General features: G+C 42.3%; 1 protein-coding gene and 1 non-coding gene across 2 annotated transcripts in view; both read left to right on the top strand.

Annotated features, from left to right (window-relative positions):
- OGA (O-GlcNAcase) overlaps positions 1-19,239 on the top strand; it is a 40,811-nt gene continuing 21,572 nt past the window's right edge. The window contains exons 1-10 of the mRNA XM_034775086.1: positions 1-462; positions 5,341-5,392; positions 5,722-5,819; positions 7,475-7,605; positions 8,689-8,860; positions 15,285-15,383; positions 15,541-15,825; positions 16,289-16,447; positions 17,756-18,366; positions 18,774-18,948. Of these exons, the coding sequence (XP_034630977.1) occupies positions 270-462; positions 5,341-5,392; positions 5,722-5,819; positions 7,475-7,605; positions 8,689-8,860; positions 15,285-15,383; positions 15,541-15,825; positions 16,289-16,447; positions 17,756-18,366; positions 18,774-18,948 (1,975 nt within the window). The 5' untranslated portion in view covers positions 1-269. The remainder of the gene's footprint in view (positions 463-5,340; positions 5,393-5,721; positions 5,820-7,474; positions 7,606-8,688; positions 8,861-15,284; positions 15,384-15,540; positions 15,826-16,288; positions 16,448-17,755; positions 18,367-18,773; positions 18,949-19,239) is intronic.
- LOC117881138 lies at positions 13,624-13,754 on the top strand. Its single transcript, XR_004646712.1, has one exon. It is a non-coding gene; the product is annotated as a U6atac minor spliceosomal RNA (small nuclear RNA).

The following is a 19,239-nucleotide window of genomic DNA, read 5'->3' as shown; positions in this document are numbered from 1 at the left end:
AAGCCCTGCGGCTCCCGCGGTGCCAGGCCGCTGTCGGACCGGACGCGAGACCCCCGGGGCGGCGGCGTCTCCTCCCGAGCGGGCGGGGCGGGGCGGCTTCGGGCTGGGCGGCGCGGACCGGTTGGGGCCGGTTCCCCGCGCAGGCGCAGGGCCCCATAAACAGGAAGCGGCGGCTGGGGCGCCCGGGTCGGCGCGGGGGAGCCGGAGACAAAGGGCTGGGCCGGGCCCGGCACAGGCGGGGGTCCCTGGCGGCGCTGGCGGGCGGCAGCATGGTGCAGAAGGAGGGGCAGGCGGCGCTGGAGGAGCGGGAGCCCCAGGGCAGCCCCAGCCCGGCCGGGGTGCCGGTGGCGCCGCTGGAACCGGCGGGGGCCTCCGCGGGGCCGGGCCCGAGCGGGGAGGAGACGGACACGGAGACCGAGACGGTGGCCGGGGCCCGGCGCTTCCTCTGCGGTGTGGTGGAAGGTAAGGGGGGGGTGTCGGTCACCAAGGCAACGGGGGCCCTGGGCTCGTCTCGCCTCACTGGGAGCAGCCCCCGCCCCTCCCCCCACGCGGGGGCTGCGCTGGTGTCCCGCCCCGGGCCGCTCCCTCTGCCCTGGAGCCCGGTCGCCTCCCTCGGGATCGGCTTCGTGTTCAGTCGCCTGGTTACTGCTCGTGCACAGCCCGCGGTCGGGGCTGACTGCAGGGCAGGTCCGTCCCACTCCGGGGTACCTCGGGGGGGCGCAGCCGGCCCCACCCCGCCGATTCTCCCCACCCCGGGGGGGGCACAGCCGGCCCCACGCTGCAGATTGGCCCCCCCCGGGGGTACCTCGGGGGGGGGGCACATCCGGCCCCACGCTGCAGATTCTCCCTATCCTCGGGTACCTCGGGGGGGGGGGGGACTTCCGGCCCCACGCTGCAGATTTGCCCCACCCTGGGGTACCTCGGGGGGGGGCATATTCGGCCCCATGGTGCAGTTTCTCCCGACCCCGGGGTACCTGGGGGGGTGCAGCTGGCCCCACCCCACAAGCTGCTCTCTAGGCTGGTAGATTAATGGGCTTGTAGTGCAGGCATAGTCTAGCATTCCTGGCTAGCTCTTATATGCGGGGGCGGAGACCCAGTCTACAGGGCTGTCCTGCAGTAAGGAAACCCGAGCCATGCTCCCTGCCTGCATGTTAGAAGTTCAGACTTCTCCTGTGTAAGAAATAGGCGATTCCATGGGTGTCTGATCTCACATTAATACTAAGTAAGTCCCTGTTCTCTGCTGTCACTTGTCATTTTAATTGTATTATGGAGTAATCTGCATTTCTCGCTTGGCATATTTGTTTCACTGATTTCAGAGTAGCAGCCGTGTTAGTCTGTATCCGCAAAAAGAACAGGAGTACTTGTGGCACCTTAGAGACTAACAAATTTGTTAGAGCATAAGCTTTCGTGGACTACAGCCCACTTCTTATGCATCCGAAGAAGTTCTAATAAATGCTCTAATAAATTTGTTAGTCTCTAAGGTGCCACAAGTACTCCTGTTCTTTTTGTTTCACTGAGATCTTGCACAAATTTTATTATGGTGAAAGCTGTAAAATAAAGTACTTTTCATTAATTGCTGAAAAATTTGAGGCTTTTTTGACAGTGATTGAGGTGGATGCTTGTAATCTGGAAAGATAAAGTTTATTCTGGACATAATTGTTGGCTTGGAATTATTTGAATTGTTATAACTAGACTGGTAAGTTTTAGATTTGTAGAGAACTTTTTCAGTTGGACAACAAAACGATTAGCGGATGCAGTGGGGAGTGAAATGGGTTGTTTATCAAAGTCAGCATTTACATTGCTTTTGTTCATGTCTAAAAGGAAAACACCCTTTGGCTGCAGTAAATATTAACATAACATAAGAACAACCCGACTGGGTCAGACCAAAGGTCCATCTAGCCCAGTATCCTGTCTTCCAACAGTGGCCAATGCCAGGTGCCCCAGAGGGAATGAACAGAACAGGGAATCATCCCCTGTTGCCCATTCCCAGCTTCTGGCAAACAGAGGCTAGGGACACCATCCCTGTCCATCCTGGCTAATAGCCATTAATGGACCTATCCTCCATGAATTTATCTAGTTCTTTTTTGAACCTTGTTATAGTCTTGACCTTCACAACATCCTCTGGCAAGGAGTTCCACAGGTTGACTGTGCGTTGTGTGAAAAAATACTTCCTTTTGTTTGTTTAAAATCTGCCTATTTAGTGGCCCCTTGTGCTTGTGTTATGAGAAGATGTTAATAACACTTCCTTATTTACTTTCACAACATCAGTCATGATTTTATAGATCTCTATCATATCCCCCCTTAGTCTCTCTTTTCCAAGTTGAAAAGTCCCAGTGTTATTAATTATGGCAGCTGTTCCATACCCTTAATCATTTTTATTTTTGCCTTTTTCTGGATATTTTCTAATTCTAATACATTTTTAAAAAGTGATTAAAAAAAGATCTATCAATTGTCATTGCTAATATCTGTCAGGCTTTTTGGCACTTATTAGCCCTCAGCCAGCCTGGGGATATTCAGGTCTACCCAAAATGTTCATTACTGAAGTAGATTTTTACCTTGTAGTGAAAGGTAGCAGATTGATAGCACTGGAGATAAGCACAGATGGCAGCAGCGAAGGCCTTTTGTATTCTTTCCTGTACTAAGATGAGTCAGTTTTATATAAGATACTGAATAGGTGTCAGATGGTAGTAAGCTTCTGATCACTTCTGATTGATTTGGTTTGAATCCGAGACCTAGAGGTAAAAGGCTTTCTATCAAATTACCCATTTCCCAGTCTCTCCCTCCCTCCATTTTCTCATCTTCCCACAAGACCATTTTGTTTGTTTATATAGTGGTACCAACTAGACTCTAGGTCCCAGCCTCATTGTGCTAGGTACTGTACAGACATGTAGCATGTCTGCTCTGAAGAGCTTTCAATCGAAGTATAGGCAGTCCATGGGAATCAGGGTCTCAGTAACGTATCGGAGAGAGAGAGATGGCGAAGTTTGTGGAGCGGGGTGTAACATGATCAAAGCGATGAGTCAGGAACTGTTGTTGCAGTGGCAAAGTGAGCCACGATGGCATTGGTCAAGGCCAAAGATGAAGAAATTGGTAGCTTAGATACTGAGGACCTGGACAAAAGCTTTTGCTGTAGATGGGGAGGAAAGGCCTGAAGTGGACACATTGCGACAATAAGAATTGTCAGGGTCTAGACTTTTCCCGAATCTGATGGTCAAATACAGCAACCAGATTAAGACCCTTAGTGACAAGGAATGAGGGTATGTGTGGGAGGATGGGAATTAAAACTCTGTTCTGCCTATGTTTAATCTCACTGCTGGACACCCACAAAGAGAGATGGGAAAGACGGACCAAGTTCTTAGCTCGGAGAGAAGGATGTTAACATTGTCCCCAGCTGACATGTCTTAGTACTTTGATTTAAAAGGATGCTGTCAGGTTAAAATATCTTAATACACTACTAGCACTTTAGTTTAATATATTTTAATCTAAATTTACTCTTCATTGTTTAATACTTTAACCCTACCCATTATCTTTCACTGCCCTTTTTTTAAGTTTGCATCTTGATTTCACTTCAGGTTACTATACGATTAGTTTTCAAATTGTTTTCCGATGTTCAGAATGCTCTACATACATAGAAGTGCCAAGTATTGACTAGGCACCACATTAATTAGGTCCCTTTGTGATTAGGTAGGTCTGTTTTACTAATTTAGGACCAAATTAGCCTGCCAGTGACAATGCAACTCTATTACATTTCTGTAAATGAGAAGAATTTGTCTGTTACCTTGTTTGTTCTGTGCACACCACTGGGCCTCTTTATTTGCTCTGCTGTTTCACTGTCCTCCATTTGTCACTTCACAATTGCAACCAAATGGGAGCGGTAGTACCTAACTTCACCACTTTGTGGCACTAAGTAACTAAAAATTGCTCTGTTAAGAATAACCTTTAAAAGTTGAGCTTATTTAGAGCTCCTCAAACTTAGTCACAGGGTTCACTTTTAATAGGTAATTGGAGTCCATTTTTTAACACAGGACACTCTCAAATTGTACCTTGTTTTAAAAGTCAAGCATTAGTCTAATGAACAAAGCCTGTCTAGTCTTTCTATTTAAAATGAAAGTGCAAATTAGTGATGGTGGGTGATCAGGTCTGGAAATAGGACTGTTTAACTTCAGGCTAGTGATGTAAGGGCTTATATACATGCTTTTGCTTTGCCTTGCCAGTTGCATCATTCATCAAGCAGAGCAGTTATGCTGGATGAAAATGAAAGCTTTTTACATTTCACTCTTTTAGTCTTGGGTCTCTCCCTCAGACTGCCAATCTGAGACTTTCTAATATGAAGAGTGTCCACTTATGATTAAAGGTGTGGATCTGTTGGCGCTCAATACTAAATGAAATTGCTTTAATAATGGTAGGCTAGTCGAGATCATTGCTTTTCATGAAGTGTCATTCATAGAGGGTAGATTGGGAGGAACTTATTAAATTTGAAGTTTGAGGCAGATCAAACTTCTGGATTTCCATTGAAATAGTCTGTTTAGGCGCCTCTCCATTTTTCACAAGCTGAAACTTTATATCCTTGGGCACAGTGTAATAAGATGCCAGCATTTCCTAGTTAAAATTAAAAAGGGAACAAACCTTACGTATCCATTTGAGTCTGGCCCTCTATTTGCTCAAACCCCACCTCCCGTATATTTGAGCATAATATGTGTAGATTTAGGTAATATAACCTGTCTGTATCAAGAAACACTCTTGCACTGGTAATTATTTTCAGAACTGTTCGATATTCCACTATGAAAGTTAAAACTGCTCATCAGACTTCTAGAATGATAGCATAATTGGGTTATTGCTGTTCGGGCTACTTGTGTAGTAGTGCTGACCTGACTTGTGAAGGGCATCTGCTGAGGACTTCTGCTTGGATTCTGAAAATTAATTGCTTCAGTGGCTAAAATTATCAGCATGGATCATAAATTATGGAGGGTGTAATTAAATTGAAAATATAGATCTTTTAGTATTTCCTTTATGATTTTTTAGTATGTTATGTTTTTATGCTATTTTGATTTTTTTTCCCCGATTGCTAGATTTCTGTTACGTTTTAAACTGAATGTAATAGAAACATCTTGTGGGAGGAGGAGAAGAAGAAAAGTGGGTCTCTGAGCTCTGGTCAAGTGTAGGTAGTCTCTTGGTTTATCCAAGGCCATGATCAAGTGTCTAGATATTTTTGGTCTTGAGATGAAAACCTTGTCTTTGCTTCTGGGACCTTTAAGTGAAAAAATATTCTCTTAATCTTTGTTTCATGAGACAGATACAGTCTGATGTATAACTGGATAATTTTAATCTTGTTTCCCACAGGATTTTATGGAAGACCATGGATTATGGAGCAGAGGAAAGAACTTTTTAGAAGGCAAGTCACGTTTCCCCTTGGTTTGCAATGTGCTCCAGAACAGTAAAACTATCATCTTCCACTTAGTAGACTATTAAGGATACTCAGGCCTGACTTCGAGCAGCATTTTACCTATTATTTGTATTTTAGCTGATTACATTTCCCTTCTAATCTTGCTCAGGCTGTTCTTGATTTGTCTAGTCTCTCAAACTTTTGCAATACCATTTGAATTAGTAGCATAGTGGTGAATGTTCTCAAAGACAAATGGATAAATTTGAGAATGAGATCCTATAAAATGCAGCTTTGTTGCACTTGTAGAATACTAATGGAGGCTTTTCCTCCCGTTACAGGCTTCAGAAATGGGGACTGAATACCTACTTGTATGCTCCAAAAGATGACTACAAGCACAGGATGTTCTGGCGAGAAATGTACTCTGTGGAGGAAGCTGGTAATTGCCTTTATTCCCCTCTGTATTTTCTATAAGTAGTTGCTGAATGAATCACAGTCACTGGTACATGTGCTTGGATGTTTAATCGTTGTATCCAGTTTTAAAGGTGAATGGCAATGCAGAAAGCATTAGGTCAAGGTTTATATACTGAATGTCCCTTGCAAGCTTACTTAATAGGGCTTGCAAAATATGTTTGGGTTTTCCTTCACTTTAATTTTAGCTTTGCATTTCACCTCTAAAACTCCATTTAAGACTAGCTTTAGTTTTATTGTGGGATTCACTCTCCTTCAACTTTCCCTCTTCTGGCAGTGAGAGGGGTTCATTTAGAATTTTTTCCTTATCTGTATTGGTCATCGGGACCTTATTGTAAGGAAGGGGAAAATATTTCCTTTTTAAAATGGAATGAGCATTGCTAATGTCTCTGGTTGGTCAAGTGCGCACACACACTAGTGAGGGGAGCCATGACTGGAACTTCAACTTCTGGCTTAATCAGAACTTTAAGGTAAAAAACAGAAGTTTGACATTTTGGATTTATTTAGTAGCTGGTGGTTTTCACAAGAAGGGGTTACTCTTCTTTCTCTTCCCTGATTTCCCAGCAGCAGAGGAGACCTAGCTAGCATAACTACGGTGTTCTTGTCCAGTAGTGCCCCCGTGTTGCCAGCCCTAACAATCTGAAAATAAGTAAAATTGTACAGTCTTAGGGCCTGCACCTAGGAGTCTTGCTGCTGACTTCATTGAGGAGAGGAGATGTCCCTTACTGAGTTTTAAGGTGCTCTTGTCACCAGTGGAAAAGAGCTATTCTGTCAGAGCACAGAGGTTTGTTGGCTAACAGGGCATTTGTAGGAGTCTCTTCCTTGGGTGAAGGAGAGAGACGATAACCACATCAGAATTAAATCTTGTAGAGGCTACTTTGAATGGTTTTAGGAATAAGGTTAAAGGGATGTTGGCAGATTACAATTATATTTATAAAACAAATTTTCTTACCTGTTACCAATAACACCGTAGGTTATAACAGGTTCCAAAAAAATTATTTGTTTACTTCTGCTTCTCTCAGCTTGGAGAATGAAGTTTGCCTTTTTTAGGATAACTTCTACTCAGAGGTTTTTAAAAGTCAGTATTGATGCATCCTGTAGCTCAGCAGTATACAAATATTGCAGTTGAAAGCATCAGACAAAGAGTTCAACTGAACAAATCCTGTTTGCAAAAATTGATTACTACATTGGATCAGTTCTTTAATATTTTTGACCCATATGGAAATGAGTAACCGTTTCAGAGCTTTTAGGTTTGATTCCATATAAACAGGTGAAATGCACCCATGTTTGCCACAGGATCAAACTGGCATATTCTCATTCTTTTAAAAGGTTTCTAAAAATAATGATAAATGTGAAATAAAGCTTAAACTACAAGACAAGTATTTGTTACCATCCCTTTAATGTTGTTTCTCTACACAATTTGCAATACAGCTTAGATTACTGATGCAGCAGTAAGCACTTAGAACATTCAAAATATTATTTGTTAAAGCTACCTGAAACCCTTTCTTGGCTTCTAGCAGTGGAGTAATTTGCTTTTTATAATGTATTTCTTAATATTTATGAGGAGGTATCTTAGCTTTCTTATTGATGAATCCTTCTGAAATACTTGGATTTAACTCTTAGAGCAACTCATGACCCTAATCTCGGCTGCCCAAGAATATGAGATAGAATTCATCTATGCCATCTCGCCTGGACTTGATATCACTTTCTCAAATCCAAAAGAAGTGTCCACATTGAAACGCAAGCTGGACCAGGTAGGTCTTGTTGAAACTCTCAGCCCATGTGATTTAAGAATGTTTGGAACTTCCAAAATAACTCAGTAACTCATGTGTCTGCTGTACACTTGGTGGCATTTTTTTGACCAATTTTGCTTTTACGTATTGAACATAAGTGCCAATGTCTGTATAATACTATGTATAATAATATTCAGAGTTTCTCATAAAATGAACAATGAGGCTTTGGGATTGAAACTACTGCAAGCATAAGGAAGGACTTTTTCTCCCATGTTAGATTTTGTACAATTGGCCAGTGCACTATCGGAACTTCCTTAGAGGCAGGATGCTGGCAGTGATCTGATCAGGAATAGCAATTCTTACTAACTGTTGTTTGGGAATTTTGGTCCTAAAATCCTTTTTAAAAACCTCAAACTAAGACTCCTATCCAAAGGGAAAGATGGTATTCCTCCAAGAAAAATTTCAATGGGGAAGACCTAAAATGTGCACATACCGTCTAAGTTCCTGTGATCTGCTCCACTTCACCTGAGGTCTGTTGCTGAATTTGGTCTTTCCTAGTTGTCTGCTTCTCCTATGAGATAAGACTTGGATTGGGAAATTGGAACAGACTGCCAGTCTCCAGTGATATCCTTGAGAAAAACATAATGGTGGGTCAGAGTCATGTATTAATTGGCGATAACTGCCAAGGCATTCCTCTTCCTTCCCTCCCCCATTCCTCTAGTCCTTCCTTTATTGGAAAGAGTTTTGAATTTGCAAGGCACACTATGGTAATGGAAGCACTCCAATATTCGTCACTCATCTTGCGATGCTGTGCACTTTATGCAGGGTACTGTGGATTTGATTTAAATGTTGACATATACTTGGGAATTTCAAGTGTATTTTTAGATTACAAATTACAAACTGAAAACCAGTGATTCCTCAAACAGAAATTGACTCATACTTATTTTGTGGGCTTTTTTTTTTGGGGGGGGGGGGGGGGGGGGGGGGGGAGGGAAGGAATGTTGGCTGATCCTGTTAAAGGCAAGTTAGCTTTTAGAACTTTTTACTGTTTGTTTTCTTAATTTTCTAAACATTTCTCTTCACTTCTTTCCCCTTCTGCTCTAGGTTTCCCAGTTTGGCTGCAGATCCTTTGCACTGCTGTTTGATGATATTGATCACAACATGTGTGCAGCAGACAAAGAAGTCTTTAGCTCCTTTGCTCATGCCCAGGTCTCCATTACTAATGAAATATATCAGTATTTAGGAGAACCAGACACATTCCTATTCTGTCCTACAGGTAAAACATTAGGACTAATTTTACTTTGTGATAGCTTTGAAATTAATGAGCCTTCTATTTTACTGCACCCAGGTCAATGAAGGCTTTCCCTAGAGCAGTCACTAAACATCTTGGAGCAATCTGGAAGAATTGACGTTTAAGGAAAGAGTAAAGAAACTAAATGTGTGTGGCTTGGGGCATATGATGACTAAGGGGGATATAAGTCTATTTGAAGGGTGTAAACATGAAGTAGTCTGAAAAATTATGTTGCAAGATACAAGAAGGTTCAATTAGGAATGAGACAAAACAAACTTTTTTCTAGTTTAACTTGTATGAAGGAATCCAAATCATGTTTTGGAACTCTCCACAGCATGGTCAAGGTATAGGATGAATGGGACTTTCCCAAATTTCTCATTTTTAGCTGTTTTGTATCTTGCATCAGCATTTGACTTGACACTGTCAGCAATGGTATTTTTTATATTGGGCTGTAAACAGGGCCACCCAGAGGATTCAGGGGGCCTGGGGTCTTCCGCCGAATTGCCGCTGAAGACCCGGCTTTTCGGTGGCAGGTCCCAGGGCGGAAGGACCCCCCCCCCCCGCCCGCCTGCCACAGGTCTTCAGGGCACTTCAGCGGCGGGTCCCGGAGCGGAAGGACCCCCTGCCGCCGAATTGTCGCCGAAGACCCGGGCCCCGTGAGAGTTTTCTTGGGCCCCTGGAGTGAGTGAAGGACCCCACTCCAGGGGCCCCGAAAAACACTCGGGGGGGTGGGGGGGGGACGGGCCTGTGGGCCCTGGGGCAAACACAGTCTTGAGTTCTATCAGTAGGCTCCTTTGTGTGGACTAATTCAGTCTTTCTGTCTCCATTTCATACCTCTTTCCCATTAACATTTGTTACAGGTTATTGTAACCTTTTATAAACTTTACAGTTGAGCTCACAGTTAGGATAAATTAGCCTACCAATTTATCCTAATACTCTGTTTCGTCACAAAAATACCCCAAAAGAATCTGACGAATTCCATGTTGACAAAACAAACCAAAAAAAACCAGATCTACCACTTCTACATTAGCTCAGGATTCAGGTCTTCTGTCCAAGGGCATATTGAGCAGCAGATGTCCGCAAAGACCACCGTCTTTGCGTTGCTAAACTGAAATTAAAACTGAGACCGTTCAACTTTAACACTGAAAACAAGAGTACTGTGAGTAATTCCATCTTGAACTATGGAACAGCTTTGAGGTGCTGCCAAAGCAGAGGAAGGTAAGACACAGATTGGACTTAAAGAAAAGTGGGCAGCAGTCAGACCATGAGAGTCAAGCTGCAGCAGAGAGTTGTCTATCAGCATAGACAGAACAAGACTTGCGTAAGCCAAGAGACTCACTGAGGAAAGGAAAGCGTTCAAAGGAGTACAAGGAAGTGAAAAGCAACACCATGAAAGATAGATGGAGATATGTTGAAGACCTTATAGGAAACCATACAGCTGTTCACCAAATGTCTAAAATCGTGTGTGGAAAACTCAAAATGTATCAATAAAAAGCAACGGTGGAAAAATGTTTACAACTGAGGCAGAGCAGAAAAATAGAGGGCTGGAGCATTTCAAAGAAGGCTTCAACGGGTGCAGCTTTATCTCAGCATCAGATATATTAAATGTGTGAATCTGATCAACTTGCCGTTAACATCAATCCAATAGAGATGACAGTCCAACTAGAAGTATAGGCTGCAGTCAAGAAACTGGAAAAATAACAAAGTAGTGGGAGATGATCAAATTGCAGCAGCAATGCTAAAAGCCCTTGATACCACCACCCTAACGAAACTTCCAGAACTGTTTAATGAAGTCTTTAAAAAGAGACCCCTTCTGGCCACTGGAAACATGGAATCTTTGTCAGAACACCCCAGAAGAGTGATCTCACTGACAGTAACAACTGGAGAACAACACAGAATAGTGTAAGTCTTCGGCAGTGCGATACTACTCAGAACAAAAGAGGCAGTAGATGCAAGCTTAGAGAACAACAATCTGGATTCAGGCCCAAGGGATCCTGTGTGAATCTGATATTCACACTAAGGACCATCGTAGAAGAATGTATAGAATGGCATGCTCTCATCGTCAATTTCATTGTGCAGTTGCCAAATGCCTTTTGAAAGTCAGTCGTACATTCTGGCCTATGGAATCCCACCTAGAGTTGTCCATGTCATTAAGGCCATGTATAGAGATGTGAAGTGCTCTTTAATGGTGAACATCCAGATGAGTGGTTCACAGTGGACACTGGTGTGAAACAGAGATAAAATGCAGACCTGCTGTTTAGTATTACCATAGAATGGATAATGAGGAAGTGTATTAGCAATACAAACACTGATAAAGTATTGGTAGATAGCAAATGCCTAGAAGATCTAGACTTGGCCGATATTTTGCAACTGAGTGACAGCTCATCTCCACTAGAATCAGAAAAAAGCACTGGACATAATTGGGGCATGTGTTATGGATGCCAACACTCAGACTCCCACGTGAAGTCATCAAGTGGAAACCTACTGGTGAGAGGAAATGAGTGCCCAAGAGAAACTTTAAGAACCCTTAGTAGGGAGGGTAGAGCAGTTGACCTCAACACCATAGAGCAGATGGAAGCAGCAGCAAATGACAGAGAGGAATGGAAGAGACTAGTGTCTGCCTTGTGCACCAACAGTGGTACAGGAAGGATGTAATATAATTAGATATTCTAGAATAGCCTTTCCTTGTGTGTGATCTAGAATTAGCAGTTTCAGTAAGCAATGACTAAGTTGAGAAATGGTTCCTCTAAACTTTGTGCCGTTGTCCCATTTGACCAGTAGTTGATGTTCCCCTGTGTGTATTTATAAAATGTAAATATTTTAGATTATGCTGCCTGTTTGTACTTAAACCACACACTGCTTTCTCTAGAATAGCAACTTGACACTTCTAAGAAAAGACTAAACATTTTCAGGTTTAGACTTGACTATTCATAATTTATCCAGAGTGTATCATTTATTTATGGCAGCAATCTATACTCTTAAACATAACTAGTTTGAACACAACATCCATTTTAACAGCCTCTACTGGCTCCCCATCAAATTTCATATTTTTAAAAAACTGTCACTTAATGGTGTGGCTCTCAAGTTTTACAGTCATTCTCCAGGGGATGTAAAACTAAACCAAGTATCTGTTTGCCATTGGGCTTGCCATACTATCATAGAAAGGAATGCTGGAAGGCACCTAAAGAGGTCATCAATTCTAGCTGAAGCCAGACCAAATAAACCTAGACCTTCTATGACCGCTTTGTCCAATTTGTTCATAAAAATCTCCAGTGATGGGGATTCCACAACCTTCCCTGGAAGCCTATTCCAGAGCTTAACTACCCTTCTAGTTACAAAGTTTTCCTAATATCTAGCCTAAATCTCCCTTGCTACAGATTAAGCTCCTTACTTCTTGTCCTACTTTCAGTTGACATGGAGAAGAATGGATCCCTATCGTCTTTGTAACAGCCCTTTATATACATAATGTGGGTGCAGAGGAACCGCTTGCGGTAACACGAATTCGGATATATAGGACTACATTATATTGGGGTAGAGGTGTAGTTGAAGACTTTGTTTGTTTTCAGGTTCCCCCTCCTCAGTCTTCTTTTCTCAAGTCTAAACATGCCCAGTTTTTTAACCTTTGCTCATAGGTCAGGTTTTCTAAACCTTTTATCACTTTTGTTGCACTCCTCTGGACTCTCTCCAGTTTGTCCACATCTTTCCTAAAGTTTGTGTCCAATTTTGTGCAGCAGTATTGTAGCTGAAACCTCATCAGTGCTGAGTAGAGTGGGATAGCTACTCCCCATGTCTTCCATATGACACTCATGTTAATACGTCTCCGACTATTAGCCTTTTTGCCACTGCATCACATTGACTCATACTCAATTTGTGATCCACTAGACCCCCCCCCAGTTCCATTTCAGCAGTACTGCCACCTAGCCAGTTATTCCCCCATTTTGTAGTTGTGTATTTGATTTTTCCTTCCTAAATGAAGCTTTTTTTATTGTATTTTCATCTTATTAAATTCAGACCAATTCTCCAATTTGTTGTGGTCATTTTGAATTCTAATCCTATCCTCCAAAGTGCTAGCAATTCCTCCAAGCTTGGTGTCGTCTGCAGATTTTATAATTCTGCACCCCATTATTCAAGTCATTTAATGAAAATATTAAATAATACTGGACCCAGGTCTGACCCTGCAAGAACCCACTAGATATGCCCTCCCAGTTTGACAGCAAGTATGGTCTTTCAAGTTGCTGTGCCCCCACCATATAGTAACTTCATCTAGTCCACATTTTCCTAATTTGTTCATGAGAATGTCATGTAGGACTGTATCAAAAGCCTTACTAAAATCAAGATGTACCCTGTCTACTGGTTCCCCCCCCCCCCCCATCCACTAGGCCAGTAACCCTGTCAGAGAAGGAAATAGGTTGGTTTGCCATGGTTTGTTTTTGACAAATCCATGCTGATTATTCTTTATAACCCCTTTATCCTCTAGGTGCTTACGAGTAAATTATTAAACAATCAATTTGTGTCATTCCAGGTATCAAAGTTAGGCTAACAGTACCTGTCCTGAAAAAGGGGACAATGTTTGCCCTTCTCCAGTCTTCTGAGGCTTCACCTATCCTCCATGAGTTTTCAAAGATAATTGCTAATGGTGCTGAGATTGCTTCAGTTCCTTAAGTGTCCCAAGGTTAATTTCATCAGGCCCTGCTGACTTGAATATACCTGACTTATCTAAATTTCTTTAACCTGTTCTTTCCCATTATTAATAGTATGAAAGGAGAGAAGGTTAGCACTCCCCTTGATAAGGATGGAAGAGGTCCTAGTGACCTTTACAGCACGCATATGGTTAAGGCATTGCCACTTACTTGTGTTAAGTATCTGGTCACAATTTATCTGTTTAGTGAAGACTGAAGCATAATAGGCATTAAACACCTCAGCCTTGATGACATTAGTTATTAACTCTCCTTCCCCTCTAAGTAGAGGGACCTACACTTTCCTTAATCTTTCTCTTGCTCCTGATGTATTTAAAGAATCTGCTCTTCTTGCCTTTTATGTTTCTTGCTTGGTGTGACTCATTTTGTGCCTAGTCTTTCCTTGTCCCTACATGCTTGCACTATGCTTTTATACTCCTCCTTAGCAATTTTCTCCATGTTTCCACTTTTTGTAGGATTCCTTTCTGATTGTCTTTGAAACTTTAATAAAGAAGTTTTAAAAATTCCATTTATATAGCATCCTTCAGTGGTGTTGGGGGAATCAACTTGTGGAACCGACACAGCTACCACACTGTTCTTGTATGGCATCCATCAATGTACCTGTATACCTATATGTAAAACTTGAAGGGACAATAAGCTGTTTTTGAGCAAGAGGGAGACCAACATTAGATAAATCAGAGTAGCAAATAGGGAAATTCTTATGACCTGTAATTTTGAAAACAGTTTAACAAACCTTCAGATGTGTACAGCCTTCTTTGCCTTAGGAATGTGGGACTTTTCAGGCCAAACCACTTTTCAGGCCAGCATTAAAAGAGGGCAAAAATAGGGCTATATAATGGAAGCTGTCTGCAGTCTTTAACTGGGGAGAGATTGCTGTATCTTCATGAGGCATTTAATATATCTCATTCAAATTTTGGGGGGTGGGGTTTGAGTGCTGTGGAGTATAAACACATTCTGTGCTTAAGATGGAAAACTTTCTGAAATTTTAGGCTGTGGAATAATCCCTGTAAGGGAGCAATTGAGAGCCTCATTGCTTGACATTTAGAATTGATCCAGAGACTAATTTAAAATATACTGAGATGGCAGTAATTCTGAAGTCCTGGTTTCTCTTGTTTCTACAAGTTGTCTAACCCTACCAAACTAGAGACAGAAGGGACTTGACTTCTGATTCATGTGCCCCTCTCAGTATGTGTAGCCACATATGAGATGATTGGTGAGCCTTTTTGTGGCCAAGATACCATCTTGTGCATTAACTGGATGTTCATGTACTTATTTTCATGTTGCCTTATATGTTGGAGAGGAAGGTGAATACTACTGTTAGGAATTGCTTCCTAACGGGTCTTATGGGAATGACCAGTCAGATTACTGCATGCAGTGGTGTTGAGCCGTGTTGGTCCCAGGTTACTAGAGAGAAAAGGTGGGTGAGGTAATACCTTTTATTGGATCAACTTCTGTGTAGCTTGAAAGCTTCTCTCTCATCAACAGAAGTTGGCTCAATAAAAGGTATTCTCACCCGCTGCATCTTAAACTACTTTCTGTACTGCCTAATTTGAAGATGAACCTTGTCCCTTATCCACCTGTATCACTGGGCTATTAAAAATGCCTAGTAAAACTCCATTATTCCAAGACTGTCATGTCTGTTTTCACAGTACATTTCTTTCTAATGATTGTCATTACTACTAGGATGTATTTTTCTTTTTCCCCCTCTCTAGAATATTGTGGAACTTTCTGCTATCCAAACGTTGCCCAATCCCCTTATTTACGGACTGTAGGAGAGAAGCTGTTACCTGGCATTGAGGTGTTGTGGACAGGTAGGAATCATGATCTTTGAGTTGATTAGTAGCCTTAAATGAACTCAGGCTTTTAGTAAATGATTTTATTGCACCTGTGAAATTACTTTGTTGCTTTCATGTATGAGTGCTTCTTAACTATATGTAAAGTCCTCTAATTATCCAATTGTACATCTAGGTCCTAAAGTTGTATCTAAAGACATTCCAGTAGAATCTATTGAAGAAGTTTCTAAGATCATCAGGAGAGCTCCAGTCATCTGGGATAACATTCATGCTAACGATTATGATCAGAAGAGGCTGTTTCTTGGGCCATATAAAGGTCGGTCGACTGAACTCATCCCTCGACTGAAGGGAGTCCTGACCAATCCAAACTGTGAATTTGAAGCCAATTATGTTGCTATTCATACACTTGCAACTTGGTACAAATCCAACATGAATGGAGTGAGGAAAGATGTGGTGATGAGTAAGTAGATTTTTATGGTTTAATAGTTCATTGTCCATTGAGTTGGGACAAGGGAAAGACAACTGGACCAACTTGTTATAGGTCTTGTAGAAATGGCTTTAGGGGCAAATCATGGTGTTGTACTCTTACTCTAATCAGTGCTTCCAGGTGCCAAGCTCACAGTTCCCATATATTCTTCTCCTTTTTGATTTAAGAGGCCTCCACTCAGATCAAGAACGAACATTGCATGATCGGATTTGTAGTCTTTGTTGCTGTACTTCCATGTTGATGCTGAGGGAGGCTGCAGTTTGCTCCATTTTACACATTTTTGATGCGGCAGTCGGTTCTGTTTTTGCAAAATGAGGCTGTCTGGCAAAGCTTGGGTTTCCTGGGCTAGCACTCTTATTGAGAGTTTAAAAAAAAAAATCTGATTTGGAGTCTTGCGTACTAACTTATGTGCTGTTTTCTCAACTTTTTCCTTTAGCTGACACTGAAGACAGTACAGTATCAATCCAGATTAAATTGGAAAATGAAGGGAGTGATGAAGATATTGAAACTGATGTCCTGTATAGCCCTCAAATGGCTCTGAAGCTGGCCTTAACAGAGTGGCTGCAGGAGTTTGGGGTACCTCACCAATACAGCAGTGAGTTGCATTCGCTTGGTTTTCCTCCGGGCACAGTAGGAACACTGTCAAACGGGTATAAAGGTTTAGGTTGGGCTAAAGAAAATAGTTTTACAAAACCAAAAATATTTCCATGAGTCGTTAAGCAGAAATGGAAGTATTATCAAACTTTGTATGAGCTGTTAAACCATTTTTATTAAAGATGGTCCTGACTGAGCTGAGGAAAGCATCTCTTATGGTCCCAGAAGTTCCAAGAGGCCATTCTGTCTAGAAAGGAGGATCAACACAGGTCATACTGTCATATGTGACTGGCCCCAATGCAGTGCACTTCCATAGATCCTGGGGGCCTGGGAAAGATGGGGTATCCCGTGAAGGGGATGTGAGACGACTTAAAACCAATAACAATGTCCCGTGAAAGCTGTTGGATTGATTCCTCTGATGCTCATTTTCAGGAATGGTGTCCCCTCAGCACAATACGGATGAGTCCTCACTGCAGTAGGAGCCAAATTCTGAGGTAGAAGCCATGGATCTGTGGGGCCCATTGTTCCTGCCAGATCAGAGCTTGACATTATAGTTGTCATTTCTGAGAGAATCAGGGATCCCACTATGCACCAGTGGGTGACGGACAACAATGTCTTGAGTGATTCAGTTGTCCCTTTGGACAGCTCCATGGTTCAAGTTTTATCAAGGATTTAATCTAACTGGCTTTGGCAGGGAGTGGTGATGAGGCCAAGGTCTCTATCCATTGCCTCTTCTCCCTGTCCCCTCAAAAGACCTACTCTGCCTGAACCCTCAGGATCAGAAGTGCTACCTGATGTGGAGGCACTCTCCTCTCGTCAGTGATTTTTAAGGCTATGCCTGGATTTGAAGAAACTGAGGGGCAGTTGAGGGTGGACTGTATTACCCTGGGCTCTAGGAGTAGAGTTCTGTAACCTCATGGCAGGGCACCCAATCTCAATATGGTTCTACAGGGCCATGCAGTCAGAGAACTAATGTTGCTTTAATTGATAACCTTTTTATTCTCACCTTCGTTACAAATGGTGCTGTAAGTGCATAAATATTAACTAGTCTATTTAGAAAGCTGCTTCTGTCCCGTTTGTGCCACCAATCATATATGGAATGGGGAAAATCTCCAATTCAGATGTCTGTCTTAGAAGATTTCTTGAACAGGCTTTATACTTTGACAAATTTATATTCTTAGTAGCACTGTAAGGGAGTCACTAATGATCGTTTTATGTACCTTGACAACTGATCATCCATATTATTCAGAAAGGTTGATTTGGTGTTGGTAGGGATTGCAGACTTTAAACTTGTTTGTTCTATTCTCAGGTAGGCAAGTGGCCCACAGCGGTGCTAAAACCAGCGTAGTTGATGTGGTGCCTCTGGTTGCGCCATCTTCTCTAAACGCAACAACTGTGGTTACTACTGTTTACCAAGAGCCCATCATGAGTCAGGGAGCAGCACTGTCCGATGAGCCACCAGCACTAGTCAAGGAGGAAGAAAAGAAGCAGTCTGAGGAGGAACCAATGGACATGGTCGTGGAAAAACTAGAGGACACAGACAAGAATGTTAATCAAATACTGACCGATATTGCTGAAGCTAAAATGTCTGAGGAGTTAAAACCAATGGATACTGATAAAGAGAGCATAGCTGAATCTAAGTCCCCAGAGATGTCTATGCAGGAAGACTGTGGTAGTGACATTGCCCCTATGCAGACTGATGAGCAAATGAATAAGGAACAGTTTGTGCCTGGGCCAAATGAGAAGCCTCTCTACACAGTAGAACCAGTGACTCTAGAGGATCTGCAGTTACTTGCTGACTTGTTCTACCTTCCTTATGAACATGGGCCCAAAGGTGCCCAGATGCTGAGAGAGTTCCAGTGGCTCAGAGCAAATAGCAGTGTTGTCAGTGTTAACTGTAAAGGAAAGGACTCTGAAAAAGTGAGTGTGACTAAGTCTTGTTTTTCTTTCCTTAAATCATAATTCTGAGGTGCATTACACATGTCCTGTAATACAGGGAGCTTGTGTCCCCGGCAACTTCCTAGAAGCCCAGGAGCTGCATGTCATTATTTTTAAAAGAACTTAGAGTAGATCATATAGCCCAAAGGCATGCTTTGTGTAAGGGCATGCAAAGATTGCTGACATTTGACCAGAGAAGCACAATTTGGCCTTCCCTGATGTAGCAGTAGTAGTGAAAGGGTATTGAACAATGGTTGTGGGTCAGAACTGTAATGAAAGAACCTATACAACTTAAAAAGGTACAGCATAGTGCAGTGTTTTTTGTTTGGAGACATCTAGTCTCTAGAAGAGTATTTTTGATCTTGTGGATCTTTTGTCTCCCTCAATAGATTGAAGAATGGCGCTCCCGAGCAGCCAAGTTTGAAGAGATGTGTGGATTGGTCATGGGAATGTTCACTCGCCTCTCCAACTGTGCCAACAGGACGATCCTTTATGACATGTACTCCTACGTCTGGGATATCAAGAGTATCATGTCAATGGTGAAGTCTTTTGTGCAGTGGTTAGGTAGGTGCACTGGGAACTGTTTTACACTCCGATAGTGTACCTTTTTTGTTTTTAATTAGCCCACGGAAAAAATATTACACAAAGTGCATTATTTGTGGTGTATGGTCTAATTTGATCTTCATTAAAATCTTTCCTGCCTCACTATTCTGAAATACTGTTCGCTCTACTTTGAATTCGTACTGATGTTATGAGTAACAGTGTTCAGGCACTTCAGATTTTTTTTCTTGGGCTAATGAAACTTAAATCTCATCTCTGAAACGTAAGTGCTGACTTTAACTTGCTCTGACTGAA

Source organism: Trachemys scripta, chromosome 7, assembly GCF_013100865.1.
Source record: "Trachemys scripta elegans isolate TJP31775 chromosome 7, CAS_Tse_1.0, whole genome shotgun sequence".
In the NCBI taxonomy this organism is placed as follows: domain Eukaryota; kingdom Metazoa; phylum Chordata; order Testudines; family Emydidae; genus Trachemys; species Trachemys scripta.
This window is presented reverse-complemented; position numbering and strand designations above follow the sequence as displayed.